General features: G+C 34.0%; 1 protein-coding gene across 4 annotated transcripts in view; it reads right to left on the reverse strand.

Moving 5' to 3' along the window:
• The window catches only part of LOC127853352 (centrosomal protein 43-like), a 40,378-nt gene that overhangs the window by 23,957 nt on the left and 2,846 nt on the right, over positions 1–13,575 (reverse strand). For 2 of the 4 annotated variants that reach the window (XM_052387813.1, XM_052387810.1), the window contains exons 2-10: positions 12,725–12,778; positions 10,957–11,011; positions 10,628–10,716; positions 9,886–10,035; positions 8,924–8,953; positions 7,858–7,914; positions 7,501–7,571; positions 6,827–6,888; positions 2,680–2,706 (exon numbers count right to left, since the gene is read on the reverse strand). In XM_052387813.1, the coding sequence (XP_052243773.1) occupies positions 2,680–2,706; positions 6,827–6,888; positions 7,501–7,571; positions 7,858–7,914; positions 8,924–8,953; positions 9,886–10,035; positions 10,628–10,716; positions 10,957–11,011; positions 12,725–12,778 (595 nt within the window). The remainder of the gene's footprint in view (positions 1–2,679; positions 2,707–6,826; positions 6,889–7,500; positions 7,572–7,857; positions 7,915–8,923; positions 8,954–9,885; positions 10,036–10,627; positions 10,717–10,956; positions 11,012–12,724; positions 12,779–13,575) is intronic. The other 2 variants (XM_052387812.1, XM_052387811.1) reach the window with 2 other exon arrangements.

Below are 13,575 nucleotides of genomic sequence, written 5' to 3' on the forward strand. Positions count from 1 at the left end.
CTCAAAATGTGCGGCTCCATGAGAATGATGAGATACACATGCATGCCAAATATCAAGTTGCTATCTTCAATATTGCAAAAAGTATTCATAAAATTAGCGATTTTGGCCACATATATTTGACCTCTGACCTTGAAGGATGACCTTGACCTTTCACCACTCAAAATGTGCAGCTCCATGGGATACATATGCATGCCAAATATCAAGTTGCTATCTTCAATATTGCAAAAGTTATTGCAAATGTTACAGTTGGCGCAAACCAACAGACCAACCAATCAACAGACAGGGCAAAAACATTATGTCCCCCACTATAGTGGTGGGGGACATAAAAAGTGTTCCCTGGATGGTCAACATCCTTTGGCATCCCACTTGACTTTGTGAATGACTCATTTGTGATCTAAACGTTTTATGCTCATTTCAGAGTCTACGTTATTATTATTTGGATACATAAATTAATGTTTAAAAGAGATTGAATGTGTTGAATTACAGTTGGCTACATCTGCTGAACAATCAGGAGTTAAATAGATATTGGAATGCAAAAACATTAACATTTATACCCTAAGCATTATGCACATATCATATCGTGTTCATAAAACATGTCATAACATGAGTACCCATTATCAAAATTAAAGAACATACATTCATTGGTACATGCAGCAATAAAGATGTATACTAAACTGACAAGCCACAATATGACATAAAATGTATATTTTAATTTTCTTTGAAATTTAAACAGCAATAGGTATTAATGTTTAATGCTGTAAGGAAATGCATCTAATAGGGTACAAAACAGCCACCATAGATGGTTAGTTGGGGACATGTATGACAAACACATAAAAAGTAAACGACTACAAACTAGACCTGTTCTAAAAGTCATTCTATATCTACCAAGATATGTTACAGCTATGAGAGACTGTAATTAAACCAAAGCCCAAGGCCAAGCAGGAACTAGTTAAATTAATACATAACAATGCGTCAATGATTGGTATGAACATACTCGGAGTACTGATTCTTTTTTCTGAATGGTATTTCATACGATCTATGTTCAGAAAAACATTTGATTCATATAGAATACAAGAGCTTGTCACAGAAGTGCCAATCCCCGCCGATATGTGTTTGCTTGTATGACAACATTTGTTTTAGAGAGTAGAATAATATTTATAAAAACAAATAAAGGGAGATAATTCATTATGCTCCGGACAAAAATTTACTTTGAAATTAAATAAAGGGAGATAATTCAAACACTAAGGTAGATAGAGTTATGGTTCTTAGTCACTGCACTTTTCCTACTTGCCATCTGTTTTTATTTCAAGTAAATCCCTTCAGTAGATTTAGAGTTATGCTCCGGACAAAAATTTACTTAAAAATTATACAAAAGGGGAGATAATGCAAAAACTAAGGTAGATAGAGTTGTGGTTCTTGGACACTGCACTTTTCCTAGTTGCTATCTGTTTATATTTCAAGTTTCAAGTAAATCCCTTTATTAGATTTAGAGTTATGCTCCGGACAAAAATTTAATTAAAAGTTATATAAAAGGGGAGATAATTAAAAAACTAAGGTAGATAGAGTTATGGTTTTAGTCACTGCACTTTTCCTATTTGCCATCTGTTTATAATTCAAGTTTCAAGTAAATCCCTTCAGTAGATTTAGAGTTATGCTCCGGACAAAAATTTACTTAAAAATTATATAAAAGGGGAGATAATTCAAAAACAAAGGTAGATAGAGTTGTGGTTCTTGGTCACTGCACTTCTCCTAGTTGCCATCTGTTTATATTTTAAGTTTCAAGTAAATCCCTTTAGTATATTTAGAGTTATGCTCCGGACAAAAATTTACTATAAAGTTATATAAAAGGGGAGTTAATTCAAAAACTAAGGTAGATAGAGTTATGGTTCTTGGTCACTGCACTTCTCTTAGTTACTGCTGTTTATATTCAAAGTTTAAAGTAAATCCATTGAATAGATTTGGAGTTATGCTCCGGACAAAGTTTCGGCTGGCCGGACAGACGGACAGGACCAATTACTATATCCCCTCTGAATTTTTTTTCTGCGGGGATAATAAGGTAAATAAAGGCTGAAGAGGTATAAAGTACAATCACATACAGAATTCTGACCATAAACTGTACCAAAATGTTATTATTGCAAAATAATTAATGCATTTTTTAACAGTATAGTGTCCATTTCAAACAAAGGTCAATGTTCTTTTATCATAAGCCTAGAGTGCTGCTCGACAAGAGGCAAAAATACTGCACTGTTTTATAATTATTAAATCTTGCAATTATTTTTGTTTATTTGCATTGTCTTGACAGATTTTCACAACAGAGACAACACACAAATGTTGTTTCACATTAAAACAACTTTTAAACTTAGAAATCACAAGGGAAACTTATAGCAAGAATCTGTTTTAGAATAAAACAACTATAAACAAATCAATAGGCACATCCTTTATAAAACTTAAATGTGAAAATGTACTTCTGCACTGGATGACATTTTAAGTGAAATCATGCATGAAAATCTACCCAAAATCATAAAAAATCATTAAACATTCACAAGCAAAATCCACTTCTATGGCATGCTCTATACAATTAACAGAATATTGAAGAAAAAAATCTAACTGAACCAGCAGAACTGACATAAGACATATCAATGCAACATGCGTAGACCAGGCGGCGTGAGGCCATGTTACCTTTTTCTGTGATGGAGAAATAGGACTCTACAATGAACACACTTTTACTTGTTACGATATAAAGCAATAAGTTTGATGGTCTAACACTTTTTTATTTAATGCTTTCCGGTGGTTTATAGAGAAATATCAGTGAATTAAAACTGATAATTTTACTGTTTCAAACAGTGAAAATTATCAGTGAGAATTATCGATAATTTTCATTGTTTACTGTGAAATGACGTCATTTTTTTGACAAAATGACGTCATTATCCCAGCAAAATTCTTTATTAAAACTCTTGAACAATGTATATAAACTGTGAAAAATGCATTAAATAAAAAGAAAATGTGTTGGATTCGGTGGAATATCGATTTTAATTCACTCGTGATCATAGAAAATATATGTTTTCACTCGTGGCTGCGCCACACATAACAAGAGCACCGCCTTGCGGGTGCAGACCGCTCATCTATTTTCTTTTTAAAGGTGAAGGGACTCTCATTTTCAATCACAAAGGAGGGAGGAGTGGAGTGAAGAGGGGTGTACAGTGTGGGGTTGTGGACATTTATTACATTATCTTCCAAAAAAGCGAAAGAAAAAAAAATAATCGGGGGGGGGGGGGGGGGGGGGGGGTTTGGGTGCGATGGTTGGACGGTATTTCAAACATAACAGTTTTAAAAAATGGGAGGGGGGGGGGGGTATAGTGTGAGGGTGTGATGGTAATTTGTGAGATGATCTTAAAAAAAAAAAAAAAATTGGGGTGGGGGTGGGGTGGGGGGGGGGGTGGGGGGGGGTATAGTGTGAGGGTGTGGTGGTCATTTGCGAGATGATCTTAAAAAAAAAAAAAAAAAATAGGGGGGGGAGGGGGGAGGGGGAAGGGGGGAGGGGGGGGGAGGGCATGGGGGATGGTTTGGGTGGAGTCTATTGTGGTATGTCAGGTAAGAGTAGTTTCATCAAAGTATCAATCAAATCTAATCATAAATAAAGAAGTTATGGCAATTTTAGCAAAATTTAATAATTTGACCTTGAGAGTCAAGGTCATTCAAAGGTCAAAGTAAAATTCAAGTTGCCAGGTACAGTAACCTCATGATAGCATGTAAGTATTTGAAGTTTGAAAGCAATAGCCTTGATACTTAAGAAGTAAAGTGGATCGAAACACAAAATTTAACCATATATTAAAAGTTACTAAGTCAAAGAAGGGCCATAATTCCGTAACAATGACAACCAGAGTTATGCAACTTGTCCTTTTACTGTACCCTTATGATAGTTTGTGAGTGTTCCAAGTATGAAAGCAATATCTATGATACTTTAGGGGTTAAGTGGACCAAAACATAAATCTTAACCAAATTTTCAATTTTCTAAGTATAAAGGGCCCATAATTCCGTCCAAATGCCAGTCAGAGTTACATAACTTTGCCTGCACGGTCCCCTTATGATAGTTCATAAATCTTGCAAGTATGAAAGCAATAGCTTTGATACTGTAGGAATAAAGTGGACCTAAACACAAAACTTAATCAAATTTTCAATTTTCTAAGTATAAAAAGGGCACATAATTCTGTCAAAATGCCAGTCAGAGTTACATTACTTTGCCTGCACAGTCCCCTTATGATAGTTAGTAAGTGTTGCAAGTATGAAAGCAATAGCTTTGATGCTTAAGGAATAAAATGGACCTAAACACAAAACTTAACCAAAATTGTCAATTTTCTAAGTATAAAAAGGGAAAATAATTCTGTCAAAATGCATGCCAGAGTTATCTAACTTTGCCTGCCCAGTCCCCTCATGATAGTAAGTAAGTGTACCAAGTTTGAATGCAATAGCATTGATACTTACTGAGAAAAGTGGAACTAAACATAAATCTTAACCAAATTTTCAATTTTCTAAGTATAAAGGGCCCATAATTCCGTCCAAATGCCAGTCAGAGTTACATAACTTTGCCTGCACGGTCCCCTTATGATAGTTCATAAATCTTGCAAGTTTGAAAGCAATAGCTTTGATACTGTAGGAATAAAGTGGACCTAAACACAAAACTTAATCAAATTTTCAATTTTCTAAGTATAAAAAGGGCACATAATTCTGTCAAAATGCCAGTCAGAGTTACATTACTTTGCCTGCACAGTCCCCTTATGATAGTTAGTAAGTGTTGCAAGTATGAAAGCAATAGCTTTGATGCTTAAGGAATAAAATGGACCTAAACACAAAACTTAACCAAAATTGTCAATTTTCTAAGTATAAAAAGGGCAAATAATTCTGTCAAAATGCACGCCAGAGTTATCTAACTTTGCCTGCCCAGTCCCCTCATGAACGTAAGTAAGTGTACCAAGTTTGAATGCAATAGCATTGATACTTTCTGAGAAAAGTGGACCTAAACGCAAAACTTAACCGGACGCCGACGCCAACGCCGACGCCAAGGTGATGACAATAGCTCATATTTTTTTTTTCAAAAAATAGATGAGCTAAAAATATTATTTTCTATGATCACTCGTGAATTAAAATCGATAATCCACCAGATCCAACAAATATCCTCTATATACACAACACTTGCAAGTAGTAAGTTCATAAATAATTAAGACAGAGTTATATGGGTTGCCTGATGTCCGCAAGCTTAGTTGAGATATTGGCAATTATGTGCAAAGCACAACTTGCACAATATTATGTGTTTAAATAACAGTCTTAACAAAACTTAAGCATAAAAAACTCACTAAAATATTCAGAGTATGTTTCTTGAGCACCTCATTCATCAACCTTTTATAAACCCACATACATTTAAATTGATAACTTACGTAGTATTTTATTCATGATCTTGACAGCATTTAATATAACAAGAGCACCACATAACGGGTGCCACGCTCGGCTGCAAAAACTTGTCCGATTTTTTTTTTTTTAAGGTCACAGTGACCTTGACCTTTGACCTAGTGACCCAAAAATGGGTGTGGTGTGTAGAACTCATCAAGGTGCAGCGACATTTGCAGTTTAAAACTTGTAGGTGGAAGCACTTTCATTTTAGAGCCTATGATAAAGTTTTATATTAGAGGACACAGTGACCTTGACCTTTGACCTAGTGACCCAAAAATGGGTGTGGCGAGTGGAAGTCATCAAGGTGCAGCTTCATATGAAGTTTCAAAGTTGTAGGATGAAGCACTTTGAATATAGAGCCAATGTTCAAAACCTTAACAAAATGTTAAGGTTTTATTAGAGGTCACAGTGACCTTGACCTTTGACCTAGTGACCTATAAATGGGTGTGGAGAGTGGAAAACATCAAGGTGCAGCTTCATATGAAGTTTCAAAGTTGTAGGATGAAGCACTTTGAATATAGAGCCAATGTTCAAAACCTTAACAAAATGTTAAGGTTTTATTAGAGGTCACAGTGACCTTGACCTTTGACCTAGTGACCTAAAAATGGGTGTGGAGAGTGGAAGTCATCAAGGTGCAGCTTCATATCAAGTTTCAAAGTTGTAGGATGAAGCACTTTAATTATAGAGCCAATGTTCAAAACCTTAACAAAATGTTAAGGTTTTATTAGAGGTCAGTGACCTTGACCTTTGACCTAGTGACCCAAAAATGGAAGGTGCAGCTTCATATGAAGTTTCAAAGTTGTAGGATGAAGCACTTTTATTTAAGAGCCAATGTTCAAAACCTTAACAAAATGTTAAGGTTTTAGGATTGCGGACGACACGACAGCAGACCTGTTGGCTATGACAATACCTCGGGTTTTCTCCGAAAACAGCCGAGCTAAAATGCACAAAAGGCAATAACTCTTAAAGTATTTGATGCAAAGTAGCGGTTCATATTAACTGTGCTTATACTCCATGAGATCTACTCCATTAAATCTATAAAAGAAACTTTAAGTTGATAGCTTTTAGTCTAAGCATTATTTGTATACTAAAAATCCCTTTCTTCTATTAAAAAAACAATCTCTAAACAAAATATGTATATTTTGTAATTTTTCAAGTATGTTTTAAATAAAGTATAGACTTCATGATATATTCACTGCATTTTATTAGCGAAACACACTACATAATTGTTTCAAAATTTTCTCATTAGTCAACTAGAAACTATAGAGTTTCAAAGTGATGCTAAACACTGATCCAGATTATTGTGTGACTCAAGATTTCTACACCTCTAGACAAAAAACCACTTCACTAACTTCATACAAACAGCCCCAGCTGTACTCACTGTTGCTAAAATCTTTATCTGTTGCTCGGAATTCGTCATTTACATATCGGTCCAGCATATTCCTGTCAATAAACATGAACATCATTTACTTGCAGTCAATACAATAGGCATGCTTTTGTACTGAAATGGTTCAGCATGAGTGCCGGTTCAATTTGAAAAGTAGTGATTAAAATCACTTTGTATTGTATTTATATAATGCACGCTGGCTAAAACGCATTGTGATCCTATTCAACAGTGTTAAATCACATGCTACTCTTGGCTTTCCATATAAGTAAATAGAACCATTACAAATATAATATGTATAATACAGCTTTTAGAGCATTTTAATTGGCTACTTGTTTCACTAATCCCACTTTTGTTATTTCCCCGAGTGGACGTTGCATTAAAAATTGATGTCACGCAATAAAAACGTCTGGTTTTTGTCAAGATGTCAATGTAAATAATAATTTTCTTTCCTAATTAAGAAGCACATGATAAAAAAGATCTGACACCCATAATCATTTCATACATTGATTTATTAAACTCATCCAGGATATTTGTTAGTGAGCTTGCTCCTTAAAACTTAAGTCTTTATTAAAATATAGTATGAAATAACAACTCATTATAGATCCTATATATATCCTATATACATCTAAATCATTAACGCATGAAAGTATACATACGACTAAGATTACCTGTTAAAACTGGGGAACAGATCTACAAACAAACCCCGCAATTCTTCTTTGTCTATTTCATTGTTCTTGTCCTAAACACAAACAGTTTGGTTAAAAAGTTTTTCTTTTTTCCCATCAACACAATAAATCAAGAGCACCTGGCATTATAAAACAAAGTACACAAAATTAAATTGCTATTTTTACTTAATTTTTCAGTAAATCCTTAATTTTTTTGCAAGATTCAGATTGGATCCAGACTTTTAGAAGTAACAATGTATCCTTTTCACCACAGTTACAGAAAACCCGTATTACGTGAGAAGATTAACATTTAAAGCTTTTAACTGTTTTGTTAGGTTACAAATCCAAAGAGTGTCTCACCCTGTCATAGTAGTCGAATTTCTTTCTGGCATCTGCTAACTGCTTCTGAGAAAGTTCCTGGAGATAATACAAAATGTGTACTTAATATCCATAAAGATACCTGTCTCAGTGAATTACTGGATCCTGAATACCCAATACATGTTGTAACTAAAGTTAGTGCATTTGCATACGCTGGCATTCACAGACCCAAGGGTAATCTGACTAGTAGCTTAAGTAGTACCTGCCTGACTGTTTAAGCTAAAAATTAATATTCTAGGCCAAATCAAATTTAATCTGCTTCTATAAGCAGAAAATATTCATAATTTTAGCAATCTTCTTAATTGTAAGTTTAATGTAACAAGGGCACTTTGTAAAACATGCATGCCCCCCATATGGGCTGTCAGTTGTAGTGGCAGCCATTGTTTGAATACGTTTTTTGTTACTGTGAACTTGACCTTTGACCTAGTGACTTGAAAACCAATAGGGGTCATCTGCCAGTCATGATCAATGTACCTAAGAAGTTTCATGATCCTAGGCCTAAGCGTTCTTGAGTTATCATCCGGAAACCATCTGGTGGACGGACGGACCGACCTACTGACATGTGCAAAACAATATACCCCCTCTTCTTCGAAGGGGGGCATAAAAATTCTCATGTGTTTAAATAAAGAACTGTAAAAAAATCGCCACATTTGTATAACAATGTCTAATAAATCCTCGACAAATTTAACAAAGGCTCTTGTTATTCTACTGTGGCACAAAATATAGATCACAAACAAAAGTATAATATGTATTCAAATATGTCTTCAAAATATATATACTATGTGAACCAGCATCGGGATCTTGAACAAAAATGAAAAAGGTGAAAGAAATAATATACTTCTTCGATGGGGGCATTATAATTATGTTTTTGCAAAGCTATGAAAGCTAAGTGCTTTTAAATTGAATCTTTTTTTGCCAAAAAGCTGGCTTTACGCCTAATTTTCACTTCCCTTTACCCAATGTTAGTGTTTTTTAATAACCCGAGACAGACAGACAAGAAAAGGTGCTCAGGGAAGCCAAGTAGCTATCAAGAGTCTTCTATAGTTACCTGTGGAAGTGTTGTCAAAGTAAGTCCGGTCTGTGGAAAAAATACAACAAAGCTGGGAACAGTAGTGTAGTTACAGTGCAAAGCGTTAAGTGAATATAAACATGAAAACAGCTAATGAATGTTTTCATCAACAACTTACTGTGCTACAATGGTCTATCTATAAAAGGCGCATTAATTATTTTATTCTTGTTACATTCGTTATTTCTTGTTCTACTTAAGCAAAACATATGTCGCAAAAAATATACAAAATATTGTGTGAATCATATATGTAATTACACAATGTTACAAGCACAATAAGATGCAACACTTTGAACTATATTCTCAAAATCTGATTTGAAAGGATTATTAATACCATGTATATTAAAATAATTTCCATTAAATAAGAGCATATTAATATTCAACTTTTATGCAGATATGAATACAACATGTAATACATGGGTGTCATGAACACTTATGTTAACTCTTTCAGTGCTGGAACCGAATTTTGAAGGCCTTTGCAAACAGTTTGGATCAAGATGAGACGCCACATAATGTGGCGTCTCATCAGGATCCAAACTGTTTGCTATTCTGATAGTATTCTTTGAAAAAAAAAACGAACAAAATGCTAATTTTAGAAATTCAGCAGACGACATTTTAGCAGAGGACAAATTTCCCAGCATGCAAAGGGTTAAGTGTCTATACTCTAACTATAGTGTTTCAGGATCAACTTAAACAATTTGCCAGGTAAGATGGATTATTGTTTTTATTCTATGTCATAGGTAAACTTTAGTACTAAAATACAGATTTTAGTTTCATATGAAATCCATTGCTGTTACTTTTAATAACTATGTAACACTAATAACCATGCAACAATAAGAGCACCTCTTAGGCCTAAAACATGGCCAACAAAAAATCCTATGGTTGTGAACCCTTCAGCAAAAACAAAACAAGAATCAAGTGATTATGCAAGAATCACTGTGTACCTCTTCGCCAACAGAGCGTGCCACAGAATGTGACCCCTGGGCCCTCTTTAAGACCTCCAGTAACAGGGGCTGTTTGGCAGCGGCCCCTCCTGAGGCATCTGGGAGGCTCAACTCCTTAGCAAGATGTCCTCGAGTCTCAACATTGGAACCCTAAAATGGACCCATCAATAAAATTACTGGGTATGAGAAACAAAACAATTGGGGGGCAATATCCACAGAATGCTCTCTCTCTATATATATATATTCAAATCTAAGTGATATTTTTGGGATATAATATATATACTTCAAACCATCACATTATGCATACAGCTTAACTCTTTACACATTATGCATACAGCTTAACTCTTTACACATAATGCATACAGCTTAACTCTTTACACATAATGCATACAGCTTAACTCTTTACACATTATACATACAGCTTAACTCTTTACACATTATGCATACAGCTTAACTCCTTACACATAATGCATACAGCTTAACTCTTTACACATAATGCATACAGGTTAACTCTTTACACATTATGCATACAGCTTAACTCTTTACACATTATGCATACAGCTTAACTCTTTACACATTATGCATACAGCTTAACTCTTTACACATTATGCATACAGCTTAACTCTTTACACATTATGCATACAGGTTTACTCTTTACACATTATGCATACAGCTTAACTCTTTACACATTATGCATACAAACCAGGCTTCACCACAACATGCTTCATAATGCTGTACTTACGCAACCAGATTCAGGTCCAAAAACAGCCTGTGTGAATTCTAAATTGAAGAAGTCCAGAAATTCACGTATCAACTCCACTACATTGTGACCTGAAGACAAAAACACTTTACAGTATGAACCATTATGTAAGTTCACAAATTACCACCAGAAATTATTATGGAATTTCTGAACAAAATACATTATGTAAAAACTGACATAAAACACATAATTACTTCAAAATCTAATGCCAATATGTTTTATAACATCAATAAATAAATCTTTAAAAAAATCCATTGAGAATAATGAAAAAACACAACATAGTTACAAAAATCCTTGTAACATTGTCATACCTTCTTTGGTTGAAATGAATTTCTTCAGGTCTTGGTTTAGAAATGGTGTCTTGTTCTATGTAAAAAAACAACACATAAATGCATGTAGTTTTGAATGGTGTATATAGATAAGAACACTTAAATGAAGTGATTCTGACTTTGAAACCATTCTAAGACCACCTTAGGATTTTTTTTTAATCCAATCATTTGCTGATTGATACTTAATTTAAGTTTTTTAGAAGAGAGTAATATATTTTACTGTTTATGTAATTTGCTTCATTTTTTTTAAAATATGATGTTCTCAAGCTGAAACTAGCTGCATGCATTTGTCATAATTTAAGACATAATACCAAAAAACATTAGGCCCTGTGAAAACTGTCAGACTTTCTGAAAACTGTCAGACTTTCAGATTCAAAAGCCCTTAGACATTCTGACAATCTGATAAACAAATTTGAATGTCTGACAAAAATTTAGTGACAGTCAGAAAAACAATATCTTGCATAAAAATATGAAAAGTTGAAAACATTAACGGTGACAAGAATTTTTGTAGCAGATTGATCAAATATGTGACAAGATTCTAACTTAATAGGAAAATGTGTCTGACAGGCTTTTCCTGGGTTTTGCATAGTCAGTTACAAGTTCTTTCTAGTTTACCCATGCAGCAATTACCATAATTACTCTAAGTTTTCAGACACTTAAAAATAATTACTTTTTTCGAGTCTGAAAATTTAGATACGAGAAATATGCAAAAAGTATGAGTGTCTGAAAATTTAGAGACATGTATGCCATGTTTGTTTGTCAAATATGATATTGAAACAAGACTATTGCCAAGCAATATATGTCCCCTACCGGCTCCACCATTGTCAGATTTTGTTTGTTTGTTGCCATAGCAACCAGAATTTTTGACGTAGGAAGAAAATGAAATGACGTGCATAATGTCCATATTGCCATCTATACATGTTTCAAGTTTCATGAAAAAATATGAATTACTTTTAAAGTTATTGCAGGATCCAGAAAAAGTATGCAGGATCCACCATCTTCAGCAGTATTTCTAGTCTATTTGTTGCCATAGCAACCAGAATTCTTGAACAAAATGAAATGATGTGCATAATCTCAATAGTGCCATCTGTCCATGTTTTAAGTTTCATGAAAAAATATGAAGAACTTTTGAAGTTATCACAGGATCCAGAAAAGTGTAACAGACTGATGGACTCACTGACACACAGAGCGCAAACCATAAGTCCTCTCCGGTGAAACCGGTAGGGGACAATAAAACCAATTAATAAATGTGCACCAATTTTATTGTGTTGTTCTTTCTCTGGTTTAAATAAAATACAACTTTACTTATTTGCAATTTCTTACCTGAAATGGTATATAAAAAACGTTATAAAAAGCAACAACCATACTGCTTCCTGAATACGATATCATTCCAAATGCTGCTGGGTGAAACCATTGTTTATTACCAGCATACATGATTCCAACCCAATAACGTATTGTAATGGTCAATTGCCCTCCGGGCATTCTATGCCAGGTTTTATGACCATAAACTGGTTGTAAAACTCCATGATCAAAGGGTCCCAGATAAGCGAAAACAGGGCAAAAATCTAGAAAAATAGCGCCGTAAAATATACTGTCCGAAATATTGCAGTCATTAATTATGGACGAAAACCCAAATGTGCGAAAATATAGTCACGAAAAATAATTATTTTGGCTAAAAAAGGGGGTTCCGAAAACTTAGAGTGTCCGAAAACTTAGAGTAATAACTAATTATGGTATGTGTTAAGCTTACTTTGACTGACTCTTGGTCTTCTAAGGCAAGAAAGACATTGGCACGAAGCTCGGCCTGAAAGAGAGATGATTGAAAACCTGTAGAAATTGCTTTAAACATTGCAAACCTAACAAATATCCAAAATTACAATTGAAGTTGAACTCTTTGAAGTTTGAACTGTAACAATAGATAATTAAGTGATTATGTTTGTGAATAAGAACAAATATAATAACAGATAATTGCCTCCATAGATATTGGATGGATGCCAAATACATAACAGCAAAACAGAAAATATTTATTCCTTTGGCAATGGCCAGTAGATATATTGGGGTTTACCTTTTAAAAAACTAAAAAATAGTGTTCACTTTGTATATGTAAGTATACACATATTGTAAATCCAAGAAGAGCTTAAGCAATGTATTTTTTTCAGATGTTACTAAATTTATGTACATAATCTTGCCTTGTTGTAACCTGTAAATATGATAAATAGCCATTAATCATTGAAATATTTCATTCAAATAACAAATAGAAAAGACACAGTGATAGTATATAATTATGTAGCAAAAAACTTATGGATGTTTACATTTGATAGCCATGGTTATGATTTTTTTAAGAATGCAAATACCGTAATAACTCTATGTTTTCGGACACTTAAATTATATTTTTTTCGTGTCCGAAAACTTAGATACGAAAAAATATTAACAAAAAACAGATGTCCGAAAACTTAGAGTCGAAAATGGAAGTGTCCGAAAATAGCGTCAATTGTATCAACGACTACCAGTAATAGCACGCGCTTGTAAAATACCATGCCGTATAGTTTAAATTACAGTTATACATGTTTGCACTGCATTTTAAATAATTGTAAATGCTTA

The sequence above is a fragment of the Dreissena polymorpha genome, chromosome 12 (genome assembly GCF_020536995.1).
Source record: "Dreissena polymorpha isolate Duluth1 chromosome 12, UMN_Dpol_1.0, whole genome shotgun sequence".
Lineage (NCBI taxonomy): Eukaryota > Metazoa > Mollusca > Bivalvia > Myida > Dreissenidae > Dreissena > Dreissena polymorpha.